At 39.5% G+C, this 26,107-nt stretch overlaps 1 protein-coding gene across 10 annotated transcripts in view; it reads left to right on the top strand.

The window, feature by feature from the left end:
* Positions 1–26,107, top strand: part of ZNF827 (zinc finger protein 827) — a 122,328-nt gene that overhangs the window by 62,681 nt on the left and 33,540 nt on the right. For all 10 annotated transcript variants that reach the window (XR_014583852.1, XM_083834656.1, XM_083834653.1 and 7 more), the window contains 3 exons: positions 5,797–6,030; positions 20,315–20,563; positions 21,260–21,317. Coding sequence is in view for 9 of the 10 variants with exons in the window: in XM_083834656.1 (XP_083690782.1) it covers positions 5,797–6,030; positions 20,315–20,563; positions 21,260–21,317 (541 nt within the window). In the remaining variant the exon portion in view is untranslated. The remainder of the gene's footprint in view (positions 1–5,796; positions 6,031–20,314; positions 20,564–21,259; positions 21,318–26,107) is intronic.

The following is a 26,107-nucleotide window of genomic DNA, read 5'->3' on the forward strand; positions in this document are numbered from 1 at the left end:
TTACTCTGGGCAGAAGTCCTAGCTCATGAGCCATTCTGTCAGATCTATCCAAAACAGGAATTGAGGACATTGTTAGTTCAATCATCTCTGATTATTTGTTTTGTTCTGTTTGTTTGTTTAATTTTCGTAAACAACTATAAAGGTCATTCTGGTGGCACATCTCTCTTTCTCTGTTCCTGTGTAGAGAGAAGAAATTTCCATACTCCAAATAATTATTTCCTATAAGCAACAAATTTTGCTTTGCTCCTTCTACGCTGTTCCCTTTCTTTTCTTCTGCTCCCCAGAAGTTTACCTAATCTGCTGTTATTTTGATTTTTACCTAGAAAGGAGAACATGGTCTTAGCAGATGTTACAATTTTGTTTAGCTGGTGGGATGTTGGCTGTATACCAGACATCTTAGGGTATGGGGGCATGTCTGGTCCTCCAGGTGCTGTAGCAATTTGCCAAATCCCTCCATTCCTGTTGCACTAGAATGCTGTAAAATTCTGAGAGGAGAGTAACAGGACTGGTCGCTCTCCAGTGTTGTGTCTCGTTTTGCTCCACTACAGGTCCTTAAATGCAAAACAGCTTTAGAGAAGATCAAGATAATTAGCGACCTTTTCTAGACCACTGCTTACACAGTTTCAACACACTTAAGCAAGATAATTTGGAAGACCATATATTTTAAGTGGTCTCTGGAAGCCCTGAGGTGGCAAGTCGTGGCACTATCATACTTCTCGTGATCATCTATTCTGCCATTCCACTGCTTTGATAAAAAGCAGTGTTTTAAAGCCAAGTGTCCTTGAGCCATAAGTAGTTTCCCATCCTCTTCTTTGCAGCCCTGTATGCTAGTTTATTTGGCTGAGGGCAGAGTAAAGGGCTTTGAAAATGAGATGTAATTGAGTTAGCACTCCCAGGAAGGGTAAGTAAAATGACGTGCTCTTGGACAGGTCAGTACTCCAGGGCAGGAAGCACTAAAAAGAAATGAGAGACCAGCAGGATTGTCCTGCTAGAAGAATAGTATTTCTCCTTTTGGGCCACTTATGGTGTAGGCAGCCTCTGTGTATAATAAGCTGAACATGATTTATCAGCCAATTGGATCTTAGTCTGGAGATTCTCCAACAGATTCCAGTTGTATAAATGCTTCTTGCAAAAGCCACTGGTGGCTTCTTCTGCAGCATTTGTACCCCTTACTCAGTTCTTGAGTGTCCTCAAACATAAGCCATAGTTTCCATGCAGAATGCCAATACCTACCTGTGCATTTCAATTATTAGACTGAAAATAGTAGAAGACTCAAGTCAGAACCTTTATTGACCACAGATGCCTTCAGGAGGATGTTGTCCGCCTTCAGGAGGATGTTGTCCACCTTCAGGGAAATGTCTTTTGAAGCTATTGAAGGTCCTTGGCTTCTTTAAACCACTGTGGCTCAGAGCTCCTCCCCGGAATAGAAGGCTCGCTGCATCGTTCAGATGCACTAGCTCCAGTGGGATCTGGCTAAAATACTGTTCTTTCTTCCTGAGGTAGAAGTCATGCTATGGTTCTCTTTCATGATGGGTCTGAAGAGAATCAAAAAGGTCTCAAGGAAATCAGCTCCATTTGCGGTGCATTTGGGAATCTATCCTCACTTTTCCCTCAGGCATGAGTGCCCTGCTCTCTCTCATCTTTCTGTCAGTAGTCGAGGATCGCTGTGATGGCGCAGCAGTGTACGGTGGCATTAGAGATTTTCAGCACTGCTTCTTCTGACCCAGACTGTAGATGGTTTTTGTCATGGCCTCCTCTTTTGTGGGGGCATTTTTGTTGTGGATTCCCCCCCCCCCCTTTGCTCAGACAAACAAGGTGACCAACTCCTTGCTGTTTGTAACTTGTAACTGAACTTGGCTGAAGCAATCAGCCCATTTTTCCTTTCTCAATTAAAAACATTTTAAGCATTCAGAAATCCTTGGTGAGTGGACTGATGCTGTTAGCAGCTCTTATCAAAGCGTTTCAGATTAGTGGCAGATGCCCAAGGCTTTTCTTGTGGCATTTGGCAGTTTGAGAAAAGTGTTAAAACTTTGATCTTCTACTTTTGCCAAATGGATCAAATGATCCCAGTTTCCAGGAAGATAAAAACTGGCAATTTGGAATCTTCTTTGATTTATTTCTTCAGGATATGGAATGGAATGGAATGAATGTAGAAGTATCAACCCTGCTTCAGAGACTGCTGCCTGTTGGTTGGATTTTCAGTGTTGTTCCCCCCCTCCCTCACTGTGTATTTCTAAATTAAATTGCTGTCTTTTTTTGGATTCAGTCCGCAGGCAACACATCCTTCAGTCTGTTCTCATTGCAATTCAGGATGAATGTAAGTTAACTACAAATTAAGTATATGTACGTGTATCTATTTTCGTATGTAGATAGAAGATGTTATTCCTTCTGGGGAGTAATGATTCTGTAGTTCAAAAATACTTTAATAGACTTCAACATCTTCTCTTTAATCCTTGTCTAGTTCCATTTTTAAAAAAAGATCTTTCAGTCTTAGGGGTTTTTGTTTGTTTGTTTGTTTCTAATTGGTCTAAGTCAACTTTTATTTCCCTAATTTGCAATTATTTTTCTTAGATCTGTTTATTGTTCTCCCTAATGTAACTAGTGGATGCATCATAATGGCTATTATCCATTTGTTAGAAATCATGACTTTTTTTTTTGTCTATAGTTTTAATGTATGGATCTGATAGACTGGACAACCTCCCCCCTTTTTTATTAGTCCTTCTCTTTAGGTTTCATTTACACTGGAATCTGCTTTAACAGGTTTCAAGGAAGAGCAAAAGCCCCACTAACTGAAGCAATAGTGTTGAAACAGACCTAGTAGTTGTCTGATTTTGTTTTTGTTTTCCTGGGAAAGAAAAGTGAGGTAAATATACCTGGTTTTGGGGATTTGTCTATGATTAAGATGTTTGATTTTTGGAAAGTGCGGTCAGTTAAAGGAACGTGCTGACAGTTAACAAAACAAATATCTACCTCTTTCCTAGTTTATTAATTCTATCTTTGGACTGTTTGGTCCAAAGCAAAGTGTCAGAACCAGCTACATAGATAAGAACATTAGTCTTGGATTTCTTTTTTCCTCTCACATGATATTGCCAAATGCCCATCATCAAGACTTCTCTGGGTTGTTGGACCTTGACTACATTTTATGTTTCTCATAGGTGAGGTCTGATAGACATACAGGGACAAAACGAGTGTACAGATCATGAAGAGCTCATTTGGACTATGACTAATGTTGTGCTGGTAGATTTGTTGTCAGGGTAGGTTTTGCATTGGAATCCTGGGTGGTGGCTCAAAGTGTGAGAGAGCAGTGGCTCACAGCACAAGCTGCCAAAGTAGGAGGGCTAACGTGGCCTAGGGAAAGAAGGGGAGAGCCAGAGGTGGGAAAGGAATGATGCCCTTTCAAAATCATTTTGGGTGTGCCTCAGTTTAAGCTCTGGCATGGCCTACCTTGACTTGTTGGTTCTCTGAGCTACTGGAGTTTGACTTCATCTCAGCAGAGCTGGAGAATAGCCCTGGGATGAAGGGCATAGAGGTAGCACTTGACAACTGCCCTTGGTGGGGTCAGATTGCCCCCCAAGTTTTGGCTCTGTGTTAAAGAGGGTTTAATAAATGCTAATTTCTTCCAGAAGTGCCCACACTGATCCTTGTGCTACTCCCCCTTCTGGTGGCAGGGGATCCCATAAGGCCGCTGTCACTGCCGACTAGGGCCTGATTCTGAATAAAAGTTCGTAGCTTAAGGCTATGATATTGTATAAATTTAGTTATGGTGGTTCTACTTGTGTGTAGATATTTTTGCTTTGATCTTAACATGGTTTTTGGTGGACTATGGTGAAAGCTTGCAAACACGCTGACCTATGTATGTCAGTTCAGTATCACCTCTGTATTTTACACGGTAATGTTGCCTGCTGACCTGGTCCATAATGCTTCCTCTACTTGGTTCATTTTGTGGGCAGAAACACAGCAGGCTGCACAAGTTAATGATTGTTCTCACTGTGTCTTCTTTACCTCTTCACTCATACTCATATTTCCTTTATTTTCTGGAACAATTTGAATTAATGCATTCTTGAAATGAACACATTCAAAAGAATTTTCTCCAGGTTCTCTGAAAGTTCAGGAAGAAATCTCTGTACCAGTTGCACTTTGCTCCTGGTGGAGGCTTTTTTCATATCTGCAGCAGCTAGAGAGGCTTATTTTAAAGGGGGAAAGACTTTTATTTTATTTTTTGGTGAAAACCAAAAGGTCAACCTCAGGTCAAACCCCAGAATAGATTGAGCTAGAAAGACAATGTAGAGGGCAGATGGGTTTTTTTGTGAGTACCTTGGTAAAGTTAAGATTGGTTTGGGAGTCTAATCTGTATTTTGGTGAATTGAAACAGACTTTAATGTTTCATATTTCTGCTTTTGCTATTTTTTTAAAAAAGGAAAAAGTAATTCCTAATACCGGTAAAAGCACTTATAGTTCATAAAAGCACTTAGTTCATAAGTGCTTGTAGTCCATACTAAAAACTACATGTATAAACTGATTTCATTTCTGAAATAGTGAATAGTCCCAGTGTGTATGTATGGGCTGAATATGTGTATACAGTTTGTGCCACTTCGTTTAATCTTGGCCATTGGTAATGGCTTCCCAACCAACAAGGGCAAAAATATAGATCATCAGAAGCCTGATCAAACAAGTCTGGAACATAAATGGGAGAGATTTAAATATTGTGTTACAGGGTAAAACAGTTGCTTCGGGGAAAAAGAAAAAAAAAAAAAAGACACTGAACCATAAGAAAATGAACACATAAGCAAATGGAACTGACTGTTTGCAAGAAAGATGGCAATTGTGCTCCATACTTTGGGACTGAGGTCTCTGGGAGATGGTGAGCACTTCAGTGGCCTGCAGGAATTCACACGTTCCAGGAGTCAGATTTTGGAGGAACGATTGAGAAGGAGAGTATCTTGGGAAATAAGCCAGGAAAGTGAGGAGCCAGAGAGTTGGTAGGAAGCAGCGAAGTGGAGGAGGAAGTAGACCAAGGGCTTAAGCGAGTGAACTTTCCCAGAATTTGTGTTGATTTGACCTGTCAGTATCCTGCACCTTCAATTGAATGTTACTGTCCCTCTAGTATGCCATTTCCTCAGCTTTTACTGTTCTTGCCATGGGTTTGTAAAACAAACAGCTCCCTACAGCAGTTAATGCATATTGACTTCTAATGCCCTACTGTGCAGTAAAAAGTGTTGTGGGATGCTTCCCTCTTACAAGGGCTGAGCTCGTCTGTAAGAGTCATGAGGGTGGACAGGTGAATGTCATATGGAAGGAGGAAAATACCTGGGAGAGGAAACATATCTATGTACATATCTATGTACACCCCTCTTAGTTTTCCAGTCTTTCTACTCTTCACCTCTTGCCTCTTTTTCATGCTCTTAAGAATTCACTATGTAGCAGTGAACATGGACTTTGCCCAATCTGCCCTTATGTGACATGGTATTATAAACTTCCATCAAACGTATGGAAGACATGCAAACCAATGATTTTGTGGGATGCTTTGTAGTTGGAGTAGGGACAAAAGAAGAAGGAGAAGTAGGATGTTTTCCTGAGCTCTGGTTAGATACAGTTTTTGTGATTCAAAACTGTCCTTTGGTACGGAAGAAGCAGATGCTTGTTTACCTCTTGAAGCATCTTTGAATACTGTTTGACATTCTTGCTTCCAATACCTGCTCTATCATTTTTCAGGTTGTGGTTTCTTACTGTTACTAGCTGCTGTATGATTCTATATTACACACCTCATTAAGTCTACCTTTTTCCTTCTCTTGACAGCTGCAAATCAAAAAGAGCCCTTGACTCCAAAGTTTAAAGTGAAAGATGAGCCTAAGGATGAAGAAGCTGCAAGTTCAACCTTGTCTCAGTCCAGCTATGTGTTCAGCCAGGAATCCGAAGCCTCAGCTCCCAGTGTCCCTGAGGAGAAACTCAAACCACAAGAACCGCAGACAAATGTGATGAGGCAGGACATGTCAGTCAAGGCAGCATCTGAGCTCCTCATGAAGCTGTCAGGTAGATTTTTAATTTAATAATATTCAGCTTAATATTTTTTCAAGTATGCTAACAAGGTTACCTTGCAGAAGGAGGGAATGAAGCTTTAGTAGCAAGTAAAGGAACAAATGAAAATGTCTAGCCACACAAGTTCATATACATAAGACATCTCAGTTTGTTCTGTCACCATAGTATCTAATTATCTGTGTTCTGCACAAATTTCAGTGGTCTTCAAATTAATGACTATGGAATAAGTCAAAAGAAATGAAACCTTAAAGCTTTTAGGTACTGTTATTTTTAAAATGTACCAAAACATTTTTATATCAATTTATTCATATCTGTGTCATTTCATTAACATCATAAAAATATATCTATACTGACCTGTACCTGATATAGCTTTAAAAATGCTTTTAAAGCTTTTTATTTTTTTTCCTGACAATATATTGTATTCAAAATTGTAAGAGGCTGTTGTTTTTTTTTTTTTTTGTAAGAAAAAAAAAGTAAACTGAGCTGCCGTACTGCTGTTGAACACTTGAATTTGCCTACGTTGCCTTTCAGACAGTTGGACAGTATGCATGTGTATACACATAAGTACTGTTAGGTCTGGAGGGAGCCAAATAAAATGTATGTTCTGCTAATTATGCTTTGTCTAGCTGTCAGAGTTGATGTTTAACTTTAGGGAAAGTAAAAAGTTTGAGTTCTCCCTGCTGGGAACAGGATTTAAATGAATGATGAAAAGGATTTGAACTTTTAATACACTTAAATTTTTAGTAGTGAGAAACAAAAATTGGTCTGGGAGCCTAGGATTCATACTTTCCCACTTAAACTGGATCAGCTAGCTTTTAAATCTTCTCCAAAACTGGACAAGACTTTTTGGGGGGAGTGGAGGGGTCAAACAAGAAGTGCTATTGGAAACACAAGTTCACCAGTTTCTGAGATCCCTGCTGAATCTATCTGAAATTAATTGGCTTCATTGGATACTGTCAGAATTGAATTTGAGCTCAAGTTTATACCTGTAAAACTTCAGCTCACTAGGATCTCCCCTCATGAATTCTAACATGTAATTAGTTCACTCCTGTTCATACCTGCGCATTTTAATTTACAGAGGAATTTTGAATCATTGATTTTCAGGCCTTGGTGTTGTTGATGGTGCAAAACATGCATCCCAAGTATTAATAGTTGATCACAGAAGACGTTTCCCAATTTTTTGAGCTCTCAAATAATAAACATCTTGTTAAAGTGCACTGTTGCTGTTGGTATTTGGTTCAAGTATGGTGTTCTCGTAACAGAACTTTATGGCCTAATGAATGTTAGCCAGTGACTTTATTTTTCTTGGTTCATATAAATGTATATAAACATTTCCATAAAGAAAGAGCCCCGTAACTTAATGATTTTTCAAGTGCTTCAGAGACACTAGGGTTCTTTATTGTGAATGTTGAATTCAGTACTAGCAGGCTGTTTAAATAGTTCTATTACAGACTTCATTATATTAGAGCATTAGTGACTTAAATGTCTATTCATGTGGGTGAAACCTGGCATGTAGGAAACCTTGACCAAGTCTTCAGTCACTTATGCTGGGAAACCCCAGTGTTTAAAGGTTCCAGTAGGAAGTACACTAGTATAATATATATATATTTATGATTTCTTGGTGATTGCACAGTTTTTGCTGACAGTGGTTAATCAGTGGATTGAATGGTAAGGATTTACTTAGGATTTAGTCAGTATTGCTGCAGTTGACATTCCTGAATCAGCCAGTGGGTGGGGTTATACCAAGTTTATTTCTTGTGCTGCTTTCAACTCGCACTTTTCTGAATTAGCATCTAAAACAAAAAGTGTTAAGAGGAAAAATGCTAACATACAGTTTAACGTAGGACAAGTGTAAGAGGGAAATCTAAGATCAAGAATCTCTTTAGTGTTTGTTTGATGTTTGTTTGTTTGTTTTAACTTGTTTACTTTATCTGGTAAAATATTCTGAAATTGCTGTTGACTTCCCAGATTATTTTAAGCAGTTGCGCACTTTGTTTCTAGTGATGTAGCATTTAAACAACTATACCACTTTGTCAGAACAAAGTGAAAACCAGAACAAACTTCCTCCTTTTTCATGATACTTTCAGTAAGAGGAAAAAAAAAAAAAAAAAAAAGAAAAAAATTGAAACGAGTGAATGTCTGGATGTTCTAATGTCTGTGGGAAATCTTCAGTCAAGTGCAGTTATCAGACTTGATATATTGCATAATTGGGTTTAAGTCAGGTCCTTCTGGACTCTACATGGTCTTGGTAAAGACTGAATGGATTACATCCTTGACATCCTTGCCTTGTTATTTTCACGTTCTTCTACGTACTACTAATTAAGAAAACCTGGATTGCATACAAACTAGGCAAAGGATTTCCGACACAAATAGTGTTTTGCTTTCTGCATTCCTGCCATACGTGTTTCTGTTATCCCCTAGCAATAATATTGCCGACTGTTGCAGCCTCTTGGAAGCCCCTTAGGATTTAGACATGTACCTTACAGTCTCCTTTCATGTGAAGGGATGCATTGGCTTATATTTTTCACTGGAAAATATATTTTCCCAAACAGATATGCTGTTGTGCTGGCTCTTAGTTGAGCTAGTGCAGTTTAGTGGAAAGCCTTTCTGGCTCTGGACCCTAGTTTGGGCTGGTAGATACTGTAAGAGAGACTCATTTGTAAATCACCTGTACCTTGAGAATATAATGCAGAGACTTGCCAGCCACTCGGAACTCACTCTAAAACTAGGAAGAACTTTGAAGAATAAACATATTTTATTGAAATAGAATATTAATAGAACATTTACTAGTTGTCTTTGTGGACATAGATGTACAGAAATGGGTAAAAAATCACACATACAGCTGTCTATATTTTAGTTCTACTGCACAAGGTTCTCTCTGTTCTCTGAAAGCTAAAAAGCTGTCAGGACACTTGCATGCTTGTAGCAGCAGATAGCCAGTGCTTAAGGTCAGGCCCTTATCCTGGATATTACTTCAGGGGAATTGGACCTTATCTGGAGATATTATGCCCTTTCATATGAGTTTTCTCCACTGCGTTCCACTTGAATTCAGATCTTCTACCTCACAATTCGTAAGCTTGATAACTAATAAAGACCTCACATTTTGAACGCTTCTTCTAAAGGATTATTCAAACTAGGAAGGCTAATGTCAATCTAGGGCATGTCTAGGTGGAACTCATTTCCATCCAGATAGGCAAAACAAAACTGTAACAACTGATCCGATGTTTAAAAACAAATGGAACACCCATTTGAAAGAAATGGTCTTTGTGGGTTAGCAGTTCCAGCTTAAGTACAGACCTTCAATCCACGTTTTACAGAATGTAAAATGACTGCCGTGTCTTATACAAATGTACAAAGGTGAGCTGTGCGTGCAGCCCATTACTAAGTTTTCACTGAGATGCGATGCAATGGTAACCAAACAGATTTGAGGAACTAGTAGAGTGGGGCAAATTGCTCTCATCTCAGCCTGGGAAGGGTGCCATGCATGCAAGATTTTAAATTCCCATTAAACATTGCGTAGAATCACTTAAAATACATTGAAATAATGTATTTCAAATACACCTGAACCAGTTTTCTACATTCTTACCCGTTCTCTTTTATGGAGCAGCTAATTTAATTCTCCAAATGTTTAACTAAGTGATGCACACAGTGATCTTTGGTCAATTTTATACACTCAGTCTTGTAAGATGAAAGGTAGGTTTCAGAGGAGACTGAAATTTAAAATAAATTTTGCATTCACATGCCAACGTTGTTTAAAAGATCATTTTCTGTTGCAGTAATCATGCCGCTCATATGTTTTGGGCATGTATTGTGTTTCAGAAGCATGTGTTCCTTTCCCTTCTTGTCCAAAAAGGAATGCATTGTTGGAGGTGTATAAAATCTATTCCAGGTATGAGTGTTTTATAAATATTTTACCCTGGTGCCTTGAACTATAACATTAGCAAGCTCCTGTCTTTCCAAGAAATGTTGTCTGAATCCCATTTGCCTTTATTTCATCTGTATATTATTTGTGAGTTGTAGTCATTCTGCATTTCTGCAGTAACCTAGGTCTTTTTGTTCTTCTTGCAGTGGATCAATTCCCTATGTATTGCAGATATCCTTGTTATCAGTAGCATATCCATGACCTTTGTACTATTCAGTTCCTTTGTTTTATTAGTACTTCAGTCCTCAGGTCACACAGTGTTTCTTGTAATACACCAATTTCCCAGTACAAACAATGCATCGTAATTTTGGGTTATCAGCAGATGAAATTAGTGCATACTTATTTCTTGTGCCAAGATTGTGAAATAAAATGTTGCATACAATTGATTTCAAAGCCATCCTTGATCAACTCTGTTTATTATTACCTATTTATATGACAATTCAGAGCTCTTTCAGCACAACTGCTTGTTGTGGATTGATTTTTTTTAAGTCCTTATCTACTTGAAAATTTTTACACTAATTTCTTCATAATTAATTTTGTTTGACACTATATTTTAGGTTTAACTGAAACCACATGGGTTAGAGCTTCTATTAAGAAAAGTGAGGGGAAAAAGAAAAGAAAAGGGGGGGGGGAGGGGGAGAGAGAAGGATTGTACAATTCTAGATGTAAGATGAAGGCCAGAACACGCCAGTGCTCTTCCCATTCCAGAAATGACCCAGCATGTATCAGGGCACAGTATACTGAAGGGCTTCCTGCGAAGGCTTTAAATTAGCTTCTACAAAAGCCACTCCAGTCACGAGAGGACAGACTTCCAGAGAAACTAAATGAGAATACCATTTTTAAAAATTTGTTAAATAGTAGTGCTACCTATGCCTGTGTTGTCTGGACAGTTGGTGTCAGAGTTACCTCATTTAAGGCTTTGGTAACTTTCTGCTTGACTCTCATCAGCAACATGAAATAGAAATAACAAAAAGGAGTCTGTAGCTGGTAAGCTATTATCCTTAGCAGTAACAAAATCTTCCAGGTTTAGTGGGTTGTGTTGGTGGTCTTTTGGTTTATTGTTAATATGGTGAAGAAAACATACATTACTACATTCTTGGGGTGAATTGGGTGGCAGAGAAACTAGCCTTCCTATATATTTCTTTTTCCTAACTTTGTGGACTGTTCTGGGGAGTGCTTGTCTGAATCTCAGCTGCAGTCTTTGGGGACAGCTGTTGTCAGGACTTTGTAAGATATGTCCGTACCTAGATTGCAGGGGAGCTGTCGAATACTTTTATCCCTGCTTAGAGAGCCTTGATAATGGAGGCAGGAGTGAAAATACAGGGAAGTCTTTTGTTCCTTGGTCTCTAAATGGCTCGTTAGAAGGCTCTGGGCAGCAGCAGGTGCTTCTGCAGAAGCCTGAAAAAGTAAGCGGAGAAGTGTCTGACCCAAAATAAGACTTTCTTTGAGGGGAGCTGGAGAGATGCCGTGGCAAGTCACATCAACAGATTGAAGTCCGCTAGCCCAGATTTTTTGTGTGTGTTTCCAACAGAAATGTGAAAATCATTGTTAATAGTTAAGAGTGAAGCTTTATCTTTTTCTATACCATAATTAAACTACAGCTTTCAACAACAACAAAAAAGTCTACAGAAAAGCAAGTACCTCATATCAGAGCCTAGCTTTTCAAGTTCAGTAGATGTTCTACTGTAGCTTTAAGCTAGTGCTACAGTGCTATTTTCTCCCTTTATTTCATGTCAGGGAAATCTTGACATTCAATGAAAACCATGTTAATATAAAAGATTACATCATTTGGAATAATAAGAAATCATATCTGTAGTTCAAATTTGGTTCTTTTGGTGTTCTGGTTGTTTTTTTGTTTGTTTAGTTTTTTATTAATTTATTTGTTTTAGGAAATTATCCCTGAAGAGTTCAAACAAAGCCCCTGATCCTTAGCTTTACTGCTGTTCCTTGATGATGTTCAGCCAGGTAGGAGTGGCCACAACCCTAAGTGATTGTGTCAATTTTTTCAATCTGTCGGAGGATTGTAGATGCACAGTACTTGCTGAAGGGCCTCTTGCAGTCCCCTGTGGATTTGGAGAGTCAGCTTGTTAGGGCAAGAGAACTGGAGCCAGGCTCTTTGTGAAGGCACAGCTTGCTGCAGAAATGACCAGAAACTAGAGTTTTCTTCAACTGGGAGACTTTCATAGATTGGGATATGTTGTAAAATAACAATTCACTGCACGTGTAGACTTACCAAATTATTTTTGATTTATGTTTTGTGAACATTTAAAGGGTTGGCTGTGTTCTGCAAGTAGGATTTTTCTAGTAAGCACTATAACTCCTACTGCTCAAACAGAAAGAACAGCAGATGCATATTGCAACTTCAAATTCATCTATTGCTTTAATTTTCTCTTTCTCTTCTTTTTTTTCGGTTTGCATTTCTGTGAAACTGAGCCTTTAGTTGAAAAATTCTATAGCATGGGATTTCTGAGTTCCACTAACAAATATCGGCCAATTTTTTGTTCTTTTTTTAATGCAGGATCGTGTTGCATTGATTCAAGGCTCATTGACATTGTCTTATATAAAACAGCAGCTTGAAAAAATACTAGCAAAATAAAGCATTAAGCACAGTGCCCTAGGGAACGTCAGATGTTACTTGTTGTGTCTCTGTAGCAGAACCTTCAGGGCTCGCCAACTGTTCCCTGCCTCTAAGGTTTTATTTAAGCTGTTTTAGGGCATGTTTATTTCTAGCAAATCAGAACAATTAGCATAACAAAATGCCCGATTCTCCGTACTGAAAGCTTTTGAAGTCGGTACAAGTTGACCCACTAGTTACCCTTGTCTGCTTGATTGCAAAAACTAGTACAAGTCCAATTTATAAGACATATGGGAAAGACTTTCTTTTCTAAGTTGATTCATAAAGTTGATTTGTAAAGCTGATGTTCATTTCAGCAAATATGAACATCTCAGAATTCTGGTGATAGGCTGAGGTTTTAAATTAAATGATCAGGAGAAGTATGAATCATTTAAAATGTTTCACTTGATTTCAGGAATGGAAAATAGTTGGACTGCTATTGTTATCAGTGAAAGCAGTATTTGCTATATGGCTTGTGGTTTTTTATTAATTCTGTGCACTTGCTTTTGACTTTTATCTCAAATAAGGTGAAAAACATAGTGTGCTGCATTAGAAGAGCATGCTTAGCATGTGCCCTGTATTTAGAGCTGGATGAGGTCTGCATGAGAATACTGTACCGTTTTGGGGCTCCGTGGTTTTAAAGGGCTGCTGAGAGTTTGTAGAGGGTCTAGAGGAGGGCTGCTAACCTAATTAAGGGTCTAGGGCTTATGACCTGCGAGGAAGCATTGAGAAAACTGGGCCTATCTAGTCTGGCAAAGGAGAGACTAAAAGCAGATCTAATCACAGCCTGCAACTACTTGAAGTTGTCTTAGAAAAGCAGTGGAGTCAAACTCTTCTGCGTAGTGGCAGATGGTAAAACAAGGTGCAACAGCTACCAGCTGCAGCTTGATTGGTTCAGCCCGGACATTAAGAAAAGTTTCCAGTGCAGCACTAGATCAAGTGTTTCCCAGGATGCTGTAGCTTTCCCTTGCTTGGAGGTTTTGGAAATGCTGCTAGATAAAGGTGCAGCAGAAGTGATCTGGTGCTGATGATTCGTGGAATAATTAAGTTCAGATAGGACCTCCATAATCCAAACCCTTGCTCAGGGCAGATCCAACAATACCAGGCTGCTCAGGGTCTTGTTAAGTTTTGAATGTGTCCAAGAATGATGAGCCCAAGCATCCCTTGGGAACATGTGTGAGTATTTGACCAGTCTGGTGGTGAAAAATTTCTTCCATTTATGTGGAAAGAATTTCCCACGTTCCTACTTGTGTCTGTTGACTGTCTCTGTGCGTTTCTGAGAGAAGTCTAACTCCAGCTTCTCTATAACTTCTTTTTATTCCTTAGAGTCACAGACAGTAATAAAATGACTCTGTAGTGTTGTTCTCGTAAGGCTGAACAGACCCAGTTCTCTTCACTCTTCTCTTAGCTGCTCCCCAGCCATGTTGGTAGCCCTCCACTGAACATACTCAAGGATGTCAGTGTCCATTCTGTACTGGGGAGCCCCAAACTGGGCACAGTACCCCAAATGCAGTCTCATAAGTGCAGAATAGAGGGTAAGAACCACCTTCCTCTACCTAATGACTACAGGTTTGCTAATAAGGCCCAGAATACAGTTGGCCTTCATTGCCATAAGGGCACATTGCTGACTCATGTCCAACTTGTTCACCAGGTTCTTTTTGGCAAAAGAGCTCTCCATTTAGTGACTGTCCAGCCTGTGTTATCATGTGCCGTGCTATTCTAATTGCAGTTCTCAGTGTTTTCCTATTTTGAGCTTCCTGCGGTTCCTGTCAGCCCATTTCTCTTCCCTGTTGAGGTCCCTCTGAAGAGCAGTGCTGCCCTCCAGCATATCCACCACTCTCCCAGTTTGTGTTTGCCTATGAGCTTGCTAGAAGTGTGCTCCTGTGCATCATCCAAGCCGTTAATCAAGATGTTGAAGAGAGTCAGGCCCACTATTCACTCTGCAGGACTCTGGCTGCCAGTTAGACCTCGTGTCACTGACCGCAACCCATTGAGCCCTGAGATCCAGCCATGTTTCCACCCATCTTGTAGTCCGCTTATCCAGTCCACACGTTACCGGTTTGCTGATACAGGTATTTATTAATGATGATGCTAAAGGCCTAGTCAAAGTTAAGGTAACAAAATCTGTTCTCCCTTTGTCCTCACAGCCAGTCATTTCATCACAGGAGGCGATCAGGTTTATCAGGTGCAATTTGCCATTGGTAAATCAATGCTAACTTTTCCCAGACACAGTCCTGTCTTTCACAGGTTTGGAAGTGGCTTCCCGGAGGATTTGTTCTATAATCTTTTAGGAGACTGTGGTTAGGCCGACCAACCTCTAGACAGAAAAAAAAATACTGTTGTCAGGAACAGTACTTGGAGGAAATGACTAATGACTATTTGTCCACATTTTTGAGTACAAAACAGTATTTGTATACAAATAAACCTAACTATTGCCTTTTGCATGGGGGAAATGTGATCTTACTAGGTCACATGTAGTGCCAGGGGCTCGCTGGTTGTAGGTATCCTGCAGTGAGGTGCACTCAGCATTTTATCCCACAGCTCTGGTCCCATTTGTCCAAACCGGAGAACTTACTGAAATGCACTGCAGCTCCTCCCTGGTTATTGTGTTCCCAGGGCCACAGGGCAATGGTGTATGTTGAAGCCTCTTCATGACGTGTGGTTTGCCAGTTTGTACACCAAGTGACCAGGATGGCTGGAAATACCCTGACAACATCTGCCTGGCAGTGCAGGTTTGGCAGCAGTCACAGTGTCCTCCTCTGTCCCTCCTTAGTTCTAGACCTGTTCCTGCAACTGGGAGGAACACTGAATCTAAGCGAAATGCTTAGGAGTCAGAAAGTATGCTTTTGCAAGTGTATCTTGAGTCGGGGTGTATTATTACAAGGTTTCATCATGCATATTGGTTTATGTCACTGCAGCAAATGCACGTTTGCAAATGAACAGCAATGCTTATAACTTGAGCAGGTGCGTATTTTAAAGTTTGCCATTTCTGTTTCTTGTTTTGTAAGATAAGTACTATGTTAACACATCTTCTAAAGTGCTCTGGAAATCTAGAATTGAGAAGTGTCAAACAAGAGCCAATAGTTTTTGTTGTTGTTGTTTTTGTTTTGTTTTGTTTTTACCATTGTAGGATGTGTATTTGGTTTTAAGATAACTGGAACTGCAATTCCAGCAAAAAGTGAAATCTTTTCCTTGTATCTCTATTTGCAATGAGTGTATTTAAGTCTACTAGTTTGTTATGCTTCTTTTTATCCCCCGTTTTAATGTAAAAATGTGTTGTTTTTGTCTTGACATTGCTAACTTCTTGTTAATGTTTTCAGAACATAAGGAACTCCAGTGTTTCTGTTCTCACTTACTTTACGTGCCATTTTTTGCATTGTTTTCCGTGAGCTGAGGATTTATGAATTAGAATCCTATCTATTTTAAGATGGTGCTGAAGCAATGAAATCATATAGTTTGTGGTGGGTTGCTTTGGAAAGATGATTTTTCTGTTTGTCCCCGTTTCCATTTTCATATGTCTGTTACAGGTGTTGGACTGTGGTAGTCCCAGCTTTCTGACTGAGGTAGCTTGAATGAGCTTTCTAAAACTTGGCAATCTCTGTCTGAGGCTACAGAGAGGCATTGTCTAAGGGTAAATTTCATAGCCACTTTTGCTGCCACACATACCTGAGGTGACATTGTCACGCCTTCAGGGCTGAATGCCATACCCTGAGCTTTTAGGTAGCACAAGTATTGTTCTGTGCGTTCTTGTTTGGTTGTTTTGTTTTGTTTTATTTTAAACGAGTGCCACTATTTAGCAATTCCTTGCACTTGTGAATGCCAGAGAACTTGAAAGCTGTGGAAAAAATTACTTCCTCCTGGAACAGGACTATGAAATACTGCATTTTTGCATATCTGATGTGGAAAATTGTCTCACTTGATGTGAATAGGGTGAAGTTCATTGAGGGTTTTCTAAATCAGATGCTTAAACGTAGACTGTAAAGACCATCTCTGTGGCTTAATGATAGCACATCCATGTATGCAATAATTTTCTCTAATTTTGTTAAGCTGCTTCTATATGACAAAATTAACAGTAGGGAGAAAAAAAAAAAAAGGTGTATTAGGTCATTTAGTTGATCTTCTGCCAGAGAAGCAATGTTCACTGCTGTACTGTTGTTCTGACCTTCATCCAGGTTAGTTTTAAATGAATAGCAGACCACGTTTAAATGAATAGCAGACCAGATCACAGTCCAGATATTTTAAAGCTATTTGAATTGTTATCCCCTGATTTTTGTTAGGAATTAGATGTCTGTACTTCTATAAAAATCTGGGATGGAGGAAATTACTGTCATATACTAACTTTGTATTCTGATACATTGCCATTTATTTTACCTAGTCCATCTACTCAAGGAGAAATGCAGAAGTGGGAAAAAAGCCAAAGCTATCATGATTTTAATTATTTGAACCTAGAGACCTTTCAGTGTACTTTAAAAGCTTCAGCTACACCATGACCACGTGAGATACCTATGTAAAGAAATAAGGGCTGTCTCCTTACAGCACAAACGAACAGAAGGGAAAATAATCTTCAAGAAGTTACAGTTCGACAGTCTGTACTGTGAGATGTGCGTGGCCATAACCTTTATCCTGGTCCTTTCTTCAGCAAAAGATCTAGCACACGTGGGTTCTCTGCCTGCAGCTTGTGGTGTGGTTGTTGCTCATGGGACAGGCTGTATTTCCCTTTGGTTAGCTTTGTAAAATTATCATTATCACCCTCCCTGTCATCTGTGTGTGCTTGCTTTTGGGAATTGGACTATGACAGGACTCACATGTGGTAGGGACGTTCTGCAAGGTCAGAAGGGTGCAGCTGGGAAGATAAAGGTCAAAGGAAATTATCAAATATGTGAATTTAGTTAGGGCAATGTGACTGTTGGCTGGTTGTGAAGGAGAGAAGGTCATTGGTATTGCTCAACTCTTGCCTTAGTTGGGGTTGTATCAGTCTGATTGAAAAGCATTTGCAGGACAGGGAATTAAACTGTGTGGGGCAGGAACAGAAATAGAAAGAATATTTTAAAAGCAGAAAGAGCAGCAAAGGTCAGCCTGACTCTGAACCTAAATTTGGCAGCTGGGTACAGAGCTCAGTCTGTCAGACATCTGAAGAACTCATTTGTTTGTGGAGTTACCTGAGCTTTTGATTGACGGTGTTACCTGATGCGTTCCATTGCCATTCTGTGTTCAGTTTCAATGCACAGCATACTATTTTTGCACTTTTCAACACAGATACAATGTTCTGTGGCTTTATAATAAGAGGCTAATGGAAGCTTGGGAAAAAAAGGAAAAAAGAAAAAAGTCTGTTTAACAGGGGGGAAAAAAGGCATTATATAATAATATTTCTAACTCATCTTCAGTTGAAAATTTCCAAAGTCTGAAATGTATCTGGTGGATCATAGATGGTAAAGATTTTTATCAATGTTTATATGTTTCTTTTAAAGGTCATGAAATGTCATAAGAAAAGACTGAAAGCACTTCATGTAAATCATTCCTGGAGCATATCCAAGTAGCTTTTATCTCCTGGCTTCGATTTTTCTTATTTTAAGAGCTGCAAGCAGCAAAGCCACTTTTTCTCCACTTAAGTACAACAGGAATGTGGGGAGAGGGAGAAGGCGGGGGAATGAAAAAGGACTCACTGGAAAACATCAGTTCAATTTTACGCAGAAGGTGTATACCTGCATGCTGAAGGGATTCTGATCATCTTGGCTGGAGGCTACAAGATGACACCAATCAGTTGACTAGCTTGAGGGCATTATCAGAGATGACCAAACCATGTTTTGGTGCCTCCACGTGTCATCGTAATGTTGGGTAATTAGAAACGTTCGTACTTAGAGTAAAATCTGTGAGGCTGACATATTAATATGTGAGTTAGAGAAGAGGGAAAAGGCAGAGAGAGTAGCAACAGATTCATTTCTCAAGTGAAGCTAGTCTGTTTTTTTTCCCCACTTTTTTCTCTGACACAAATTTAATAGAAAATATTGTTTGTATAGGTTAGTGTTTTTTGTTTGTTTTTTTTTTACAAACTGGTATCCGTTTATTTATTTTTAGTATCAAATCCTTATGAGTATTAAAATTAGACATCTGAAAAGGAACCTTCCAAGTGATGAAACTCATAGTACAGAGTACCTTCATCAGTGACCTGATGGTGTGGGGATGGCCAGATTGCCCGCACCAGTTAACGTGCTGGCCTGTGGTCATAGATTTGATCGCATCCCCCCAGTCTGGACAAGGGCCAGGCTGCTCTCTCGGGTCTTAATCCACTCAACATTTAAGGTCTGTGCTTCTCTGGCTCAATGTGCTGCAGTATGTCCCTGCCCATGACCTCTTTCCCTGGGTGCTAGATTTGCCTTCTCTGTCCTTTGGCTCATGAAGTCTGAGCAATTCAAACTTATGCTTTCCCTTGACTCCAGCTGTGGAGGATACCTAGGCTACATTGTAGGGCATGTGCTAATCATAAGTAAAAAGAAGCAGATTTTCCATAAGCTTTTGAGTATCTTGGTTAGTAGCAGAAGTACATATATAGGTTTAGGCAAAAATAATAAATCCCTTGTACATTTTTTTGAACAGAATCATACAATTTTGTTGGAATGGTTCCTCACCTGGATGGCCCTTCTGCTATACAACTGTGTTTGTGCATTTATTTATTTCCTTGTCTGTCTTTATTTTGTCCCAGGTATATTGCCTGTCTTCTCAGGCTGCCTGTTTCCCAAGTGTCTGATGAGCACCCAGACAGCAGAGGCAACACCTGGCTGGGGAGTTCTGCCATGATATCCATGTCCTTTCAGGAACACTCTGAAAGAAGTTCATTAGAAAAAAATCATTATTTGTCTCTGAAACTAAACTGAGAGTAAATTACACAGGTCTTCAACTTCTCTTTTCACAGCAGAAAGTCTGAATCAAGAAGGCTGTAGAAGTATTTGGGGCTGTAGTAGGCAAGTTACATTGGAGCCTTATTTTTGAGATTTTGGAGCTTTCTTCTGAAGAAAAAATAATCACCTTGCAACCAAATCAGAGCATTCAGCAGCACCAGGGGAATATCAAGTATAGAATGTGAACTACAAATTGGCTTCTAGACTATGGTTTTGTTCATTAGACTTAGCACACTGGAGAAGAACAAGGCAGAGAGGGAAGGATGTGGACATATGGAAGCTAGTGATTATGGTTATTGGGTGTTGTAATATATGAGGGAGTATCAGTGATTGCTAGAAAAACACGCTTTAGAAAAGCGCGGGCCCCACAATACTCCTGTCATCAAGAGAGCAGAAGAGGAGCAGATCAGGTTTCTTCTTCTATCCCCATACCAATATTTCTAACTGTCTGTGCTGGTACTTCTGCTGATAAAGAGTAATGGAGAGTTTGGAAGAAAGCTTCAGTCCCTGCCTTTGAAGAGCTGGTTTGTTGTTGTAACTTCAGCTAATAAAGAGAAGCAAAGCTTCACTAACTGGGATGTGATCACCCAGTGTTCATAGAAAGTGATGTAATTCTTGTATTTACAACTATGTACTATTTTCTATACTCTAGTTTAAAAATATTTTTGAGAGATTTCTTCTATTTACAAACCCTAGAAGAATATTATAGCAGTCAGCTGCTCGCTTCCCTTACCATTTTGCAGTGATGTGGTGTACAAATTATGAGTTTGTAATTGTGATTCCTGCTTTGAGTGCTCTGAAAAATTGTAACCTAATTATTTTTTTTCTTTTAATACATATTTGCAGCTGAGAGTTACAAGGAAACCCAGATGGTAAAAATAAAAGAAGAACCAATGGAAGTTGACATTCACGATTCACAGGCTTCAGTGTCACCCAGCCAACCCAGCCAAAATGTTGGCTACAGCACTTTATTAGGGCGAGACATTAGTGAACACATACAGAAGGCACCAGAAGGTCGTGTGCTCCCAGAAAGAAATCTATTCAGCCAAGATATATCAGTGAAGATGGCATCTGAGCTGCTCTTCCAGTTATCAGGTAAAAGCAGTGGAAATAGTTGATGGAATTTAAAGAACAAAAAGAGATTGTGTATAACCATTAAGGTGTTATGAATGTGTGAGATTACTAAAAACTGGAACATGATAGGAATTAGAGCCCTTCTACCCTCACATTTGAAATGCAGAAGTCTTGCCAAATGTTCCCCATAGTTAACATATGCTTTAGAGCACTGCGACAGTCAGGTCAGGTTCATAATATTTGAACTGAATTGGAAAAGCCAGAGTTCAACTCCTGTATTTTTGAAAGCTAATTAAATAATTAGTGACAACTGGTTGATCGAGGCTTGGGAGTATAGGGAAACCTATAGATGGCAGTTCCCAGCATAAATGGGCAGCGGCTGCAGCACAGTGTTCCTGGGAATGTTCTGTCCATTTCATAAGGAAGGTGAACCTCAGCTACTACATAAATGCAATGATTTTAGCACTGTTTAATGAATGCTTGTAGTGCACACTGTACGTGGAGCACTAGCACTGAAATACGAAGGTAAGAAAAATTGGTGTGAGTTTTTTAAAAAGTGCCTATCCTCTAATCATGTTGTAATCAATTGCCCTAAGTTACTCTGGATAACGTTGTTAACAGAAAGCATTAAAATAGTGCTACTGGATAGAACTTGATAGGGAAAATATGATAAATGCTAATCACAAAATAATAATAATAATGTATGTTCCTCTGCAGAAAAGGTGAGCAAAGAGCACAATCACAATAAAGATAATGCCATCAGAACTACAGCCAGGTAAGTGCAGTCCATTGTTATCTATAAAGCTGTAGTGCAAATGGCATTGCATAATTCTGCCTTGGGTATGCAGATGTGTCTCTCTCTTGCAAATGTGACCTGATACTACAAGTGTAAGATATTTTCATGCAGCAATGTAACATATATCTGAAAAATTACACCTATAGGTCTGATTTCTTAGTGTCCATGATACAAAAAAAGGCCTTTGGGTGAAAATGACTGTTCTCCTCTGATCAAGTATTCACACATGGTTTTAAGAATTGTATTTTTCTGTTTTTTTTTCTACAAAAACTGAAACTTAAAAGAAACTGCATGCTACATGCAGTGCTTGAGGGAAGAACAGGGTGGCAACTGGATTTTAAGACATGGACCAATGTAAGATGAGGTGTTGTGATTCAGTCTTCTGGCAAGCCTGAATTTCTTGAACAAAATTTCAGTTTGGTATTTCTACCCTCTCGATGCCTTCTAGAGATGAATTTTTAAAAGCCAAACTCTACGAGACAATGCTAATGAAACATTTGTTCAAGATTACAGTCACATTAACACACTAAGTGAAATTATGCAAGAATTAAAAATATGATTCAATGACAGCATGTGTTGTTAAAGAAATACGTACTTTCACAGAACCACAGAATCATCTAGGTCAGAAGAGACCTCCAAGATCACCGAGTCCAACCTCTAACCTAACACTAACAAGTCCTCCACTAAACCATATCGCTAAGCTCTACACCTAAACGTCTTTTAAAGACCTCCAGGGATGGCGACTCAACCACTTCCCTGGGCAGCCCATTCCAATGCCTAACAACCCTTTCAGTAAAGAAGTTCTTCCTAATATCCAACCTAAACCTCCCCTGGCACAACTTTAGCCCATTCCCCCTCGTCCTGTCACCAGGCACGTGGGAGAACAGACCAACCCCCACCTCGCTACAGCCTCCTTTAAGGTACCTGTAGAGAGCGATGAGGTCGCCCCTGAGCCTCCTCTTCTCCAGGCTGAACAATCCCAGCTCCCTCAGCCGCTCCTCATAAGACTTGTTCTCCAGACCCCTCACCAGCTTCATTGCCCTTCTCTGGTATTTTGGCTAGGAACAAACCCACAGGTTGTTTAAATATGTTAGCCGCAAAGTGAGGTGTCCCTAGGGGAAAATTCAAACTTATTATGTAATAAGTGGCAGCTAAAATTGGTGAAAACTTAGTAGCCCATGGTGAGGAGTGGGCAGGAATTGGCTTCCAAATCTGAAACTTAAATCTCTGATACCTTCTTCAGCTCTCACCTGGGGCAAGAATACGTTAATTTCCTACCTGAAAGCTCTCTAGTCAGTGCAGATGGGTTGGAGAAAACATGCTGGAGAGTCCCTTCAAAGATAGGATAAGACCTTCTGTGCCTCTGCAGCCCCTTCTGCAGAAGTTCTCAGGGTGTACAGCGCCTGCTAACTAAAACAACTTTGTCTAGACAGAATTTGAAAAGCATTTTGCTTACAGAAGAAAAGATCTCTGAAATATGTTGATCTTAAATTCCTAGACCCATCCCATTCTTTCATGGTAACTGTAATAAATTTGTTTTTAATAAACTGAACAACTCAGTAAATGCCCGTTAGGGACTTTTTGATGTTACGAGTTGAAAGAGAATTAAATTGAGCTTTTAACTTTTGGTTATTGTGAATGCTTTCCATATTTGCTAGTTTGGGAATTTATGGGTTATGGAGACTGCACAGCTTTCCCATTACTTCTTGAAAAAACATAAGCCTGAGAGATACATATAAAGATGAATGCACATATTGTCCAACTTCTCATTAACCATCCAGTGTGTATTGCGGAGAGGGAGCGATAAATAGTTGGTAAAAAATAGATTTCAATGTCTCATGATACCAGAAGGACTGGTGTGAGAATCCAGAGCTACTTTTGGATCTATCAAGGGTAGTTCAAACTGGAAAGGTTAAGGACAGTTCAAACAATCTCCCCTTCTGGCTGCCACCTTGTCAGAGGGTAACGCAGTTGGCTGTTGTCAAACTCGCACTGAATTTTACTGAGAAGTCCTGATAAGGGCTGCTACCCCTCAGGGTATGAAAAGCTGCATGCCTGATTCAATTCTTCTGGGTGCTTTTCTTGTCTTACCTATCTATCAACAGAAGAAGACATGAATGAGAGGAGCTTCTTAAGGGGAAGTCAGTAAGTCTACTAAATCCTGCAAGTTCAAACAGATTAACTCAAAAGACCTTCCCAAAAAAAGAATCAAAACACCCCAAACCAAACAAACAGCTGGAAGCCTTTACTGGTAAGGGTATGACACCTTCTCAAAAATAGAATGTGATGGAGCAGGCAGTGGAGGATAGAGGCATGAAGGCTGCATTAAGAAAACGTGTAGTGTTGCAGTTTGGCTCACCAACCTACATCTGGAGTCATGACAAGAAGGCATTGGAATCACAATTGTTGTGTGAAGTTTGCTGACAGCTGCAGAAAGTCAAGGCGAGGTCATTGTTGTCCACCTGTGAGTAACTGGGGAGTGGAGAGATTAAGCTGTGTCATTGGTAAGAGTCTTAAATCAGCAAAGCCCAGCAAGATGGGGTATGCAAGCACTTTTTGCTGTCTTATTCCATGTTAACATTTCTAACCATCGCTTATCTGTTGCTGTTCCTTCTGTGAGTATTCTTGGACTTTGTGAGCATATACTTCCATATGACTTTGCTCAAGCAGATGAAACTGGCAAGGATTCCTCACAGCTCAATGGCTGAGTGAGGTGGTAGAGCCTGCCATCTGTGATCTGAAGACAGAAAGTGGAGAAGCAAATGATCTGGAAGTGAATACACCAGCATGAGATGCCAAGATAAGTTTCTTTCATCTAGAGATCTGTGTAGACAGAAAACTGGAGAAGTGCAGCCAGAAAAATAAAAAATCTTAAAGCCTAACCTTCAACACAAGGGACTTTACTTTGCACCGTGATTGAGAACAATATATGTAGTTTCTTACTATGAAGCAGGAGCTCTCCCTCCTTATTTTGCATTGGGGATTGGAAGGCATATCCACTGAAATAAAAACAGTAGTAGGGCTGACACTGAAGAGGCTCAGCTGCCATTCTAGAGAAAGGCAAAAAAGGTAAGGATGATTTTCTAATTCCCTGAAGGCTGATGGTGGAGAGGGGAGATTCTTACGACACCAACACAATGTAGTCTTCAACAGCAACCTGCACATGATACATGTCATAGCCTGAAATAGATGAGATCTGCATCATTTTGCTCAGAACCAGCAATGAGCAGCGTGCCAGTGATTGAATCTAAGACACAAGCAGGCAGGCCAACATGGAAACCTGAGTGGATTACAAGATTTTGAAGACTTACAAGAGTAATAAAACTTTTTTATTGGTGTTTTTCTTTCAAATCATTATTAACCCAGTGAAAGGAATGTTGCAATAAATGATGCCATATTTTTATACAGCGTCAGTCTGTTTTATATTATTTCACCCCAGAGTGGGAGTGTGAGCCTTGGAAAAGTTAACTTTTGCACGTGTGGGCTGGAGCTGTTCATTTTATCCTGCTTAATCAGCTATCTGCATACCCTGAACTGTTCAAGGTTTGGAGCAGCTTCATGCCTTACCTCCAGCACAACCGGTTTGACTCTGCTTATGGTTATGTTCAGACTTCTGTAGAAATACCAAAATATCCCATTAACTGTCACATATAGAACAGCACAAAATAATAGTTAAAAAAAAAAATAAAACAAAACCTTTGAGAAATGAAATAACATGATTGTTGAAGGTGTTACTTGATCACAGTAACTAATTATCAACAAGTTTCCCAAAGGTTGAAGAGATCTGAATGGAATACAAGTGTGACTCAGTGGAGAACACAATGTTCACTCTCTGCAGAAAGACCATATGTTGGAAAAGCTCTGCAGGTGCCATTGTATAGATTGACGCCTTGTATATCAAGACTAGTAGGGTTAATATGGGTGGTCCTGCTGGCACATACTCTCTGGTTCCGGACTACCTGCTGTGCAGTGCTCCTCAAGAACTTGTACTACATTCCTTATCCTGAAAGGGTTCCTGGATTTTATTGCTCAATAAGAATAAAATGCAGAAATGAGCTGGCTTCCTGTCTTACACCTTTAAAACACCTCTAATACAGCAGCCTGTTAAGAAATCTCAATACTGTAAAGATCAGATTTAAATGTAATTCCCATTTTGCTTAGAAGAAGTTCATATTTTGTATGCAGATGGAATACACTACATTAGAAAACAGCTTTCCAAGAGGGATTATCCTTTTCCATTTTTAATTTATAATGTAATGCTTACTAATGTCTGTCTGTACTGTGGACAAGGGATCCTTGTTTCCGTTATGATCTTTAACTGAGCAGAAAAAAAATACTTTCACAGAAATGCCCATTCACTATTGAAATTAACGTTTTACTGTGTGTTAATTAAAACCAAAGCATGTTATACTTTTCAGAATCAAGTGGCTGGTGATTTATGCTCTATTTGGGAAGTCACCATTCAGTTTGCATGTGTGAATTGTTCCCTGCTTTAAAAATCAAACTGGTGGAGTTAATTTCATGCATGGGATGTTGTGTCAAAAGAGAACTGTTCAGCATAATTTTAACCTAAAATTTGAAAAGTTTTGTTTTGAACATAATTAATATATTCATCAGACTATTAAATACTCTAAAATATGTAATATAGTATTTTGCACTTTTCCTGGTTGCCCTCTCCAGATATGACAGTAGAATACAAATTTTTGAAGCATTAATTTTCATGATCTACGCTGTGATGTGATACAGCAAATGTGAGATGTTGAAATACT

The sequence above is a fragment of the Anser anser genome (genome assembly GCF_964211835.1).
Source record: "Anser anser genome assembly, chromosome: 4".
In the NCBI taxonomy this organism is placed as follows: Eukaryota; Metazoa; Chordata; class Aves; order Anseriformes; family Anatidae; genus Anser; species Anser anser.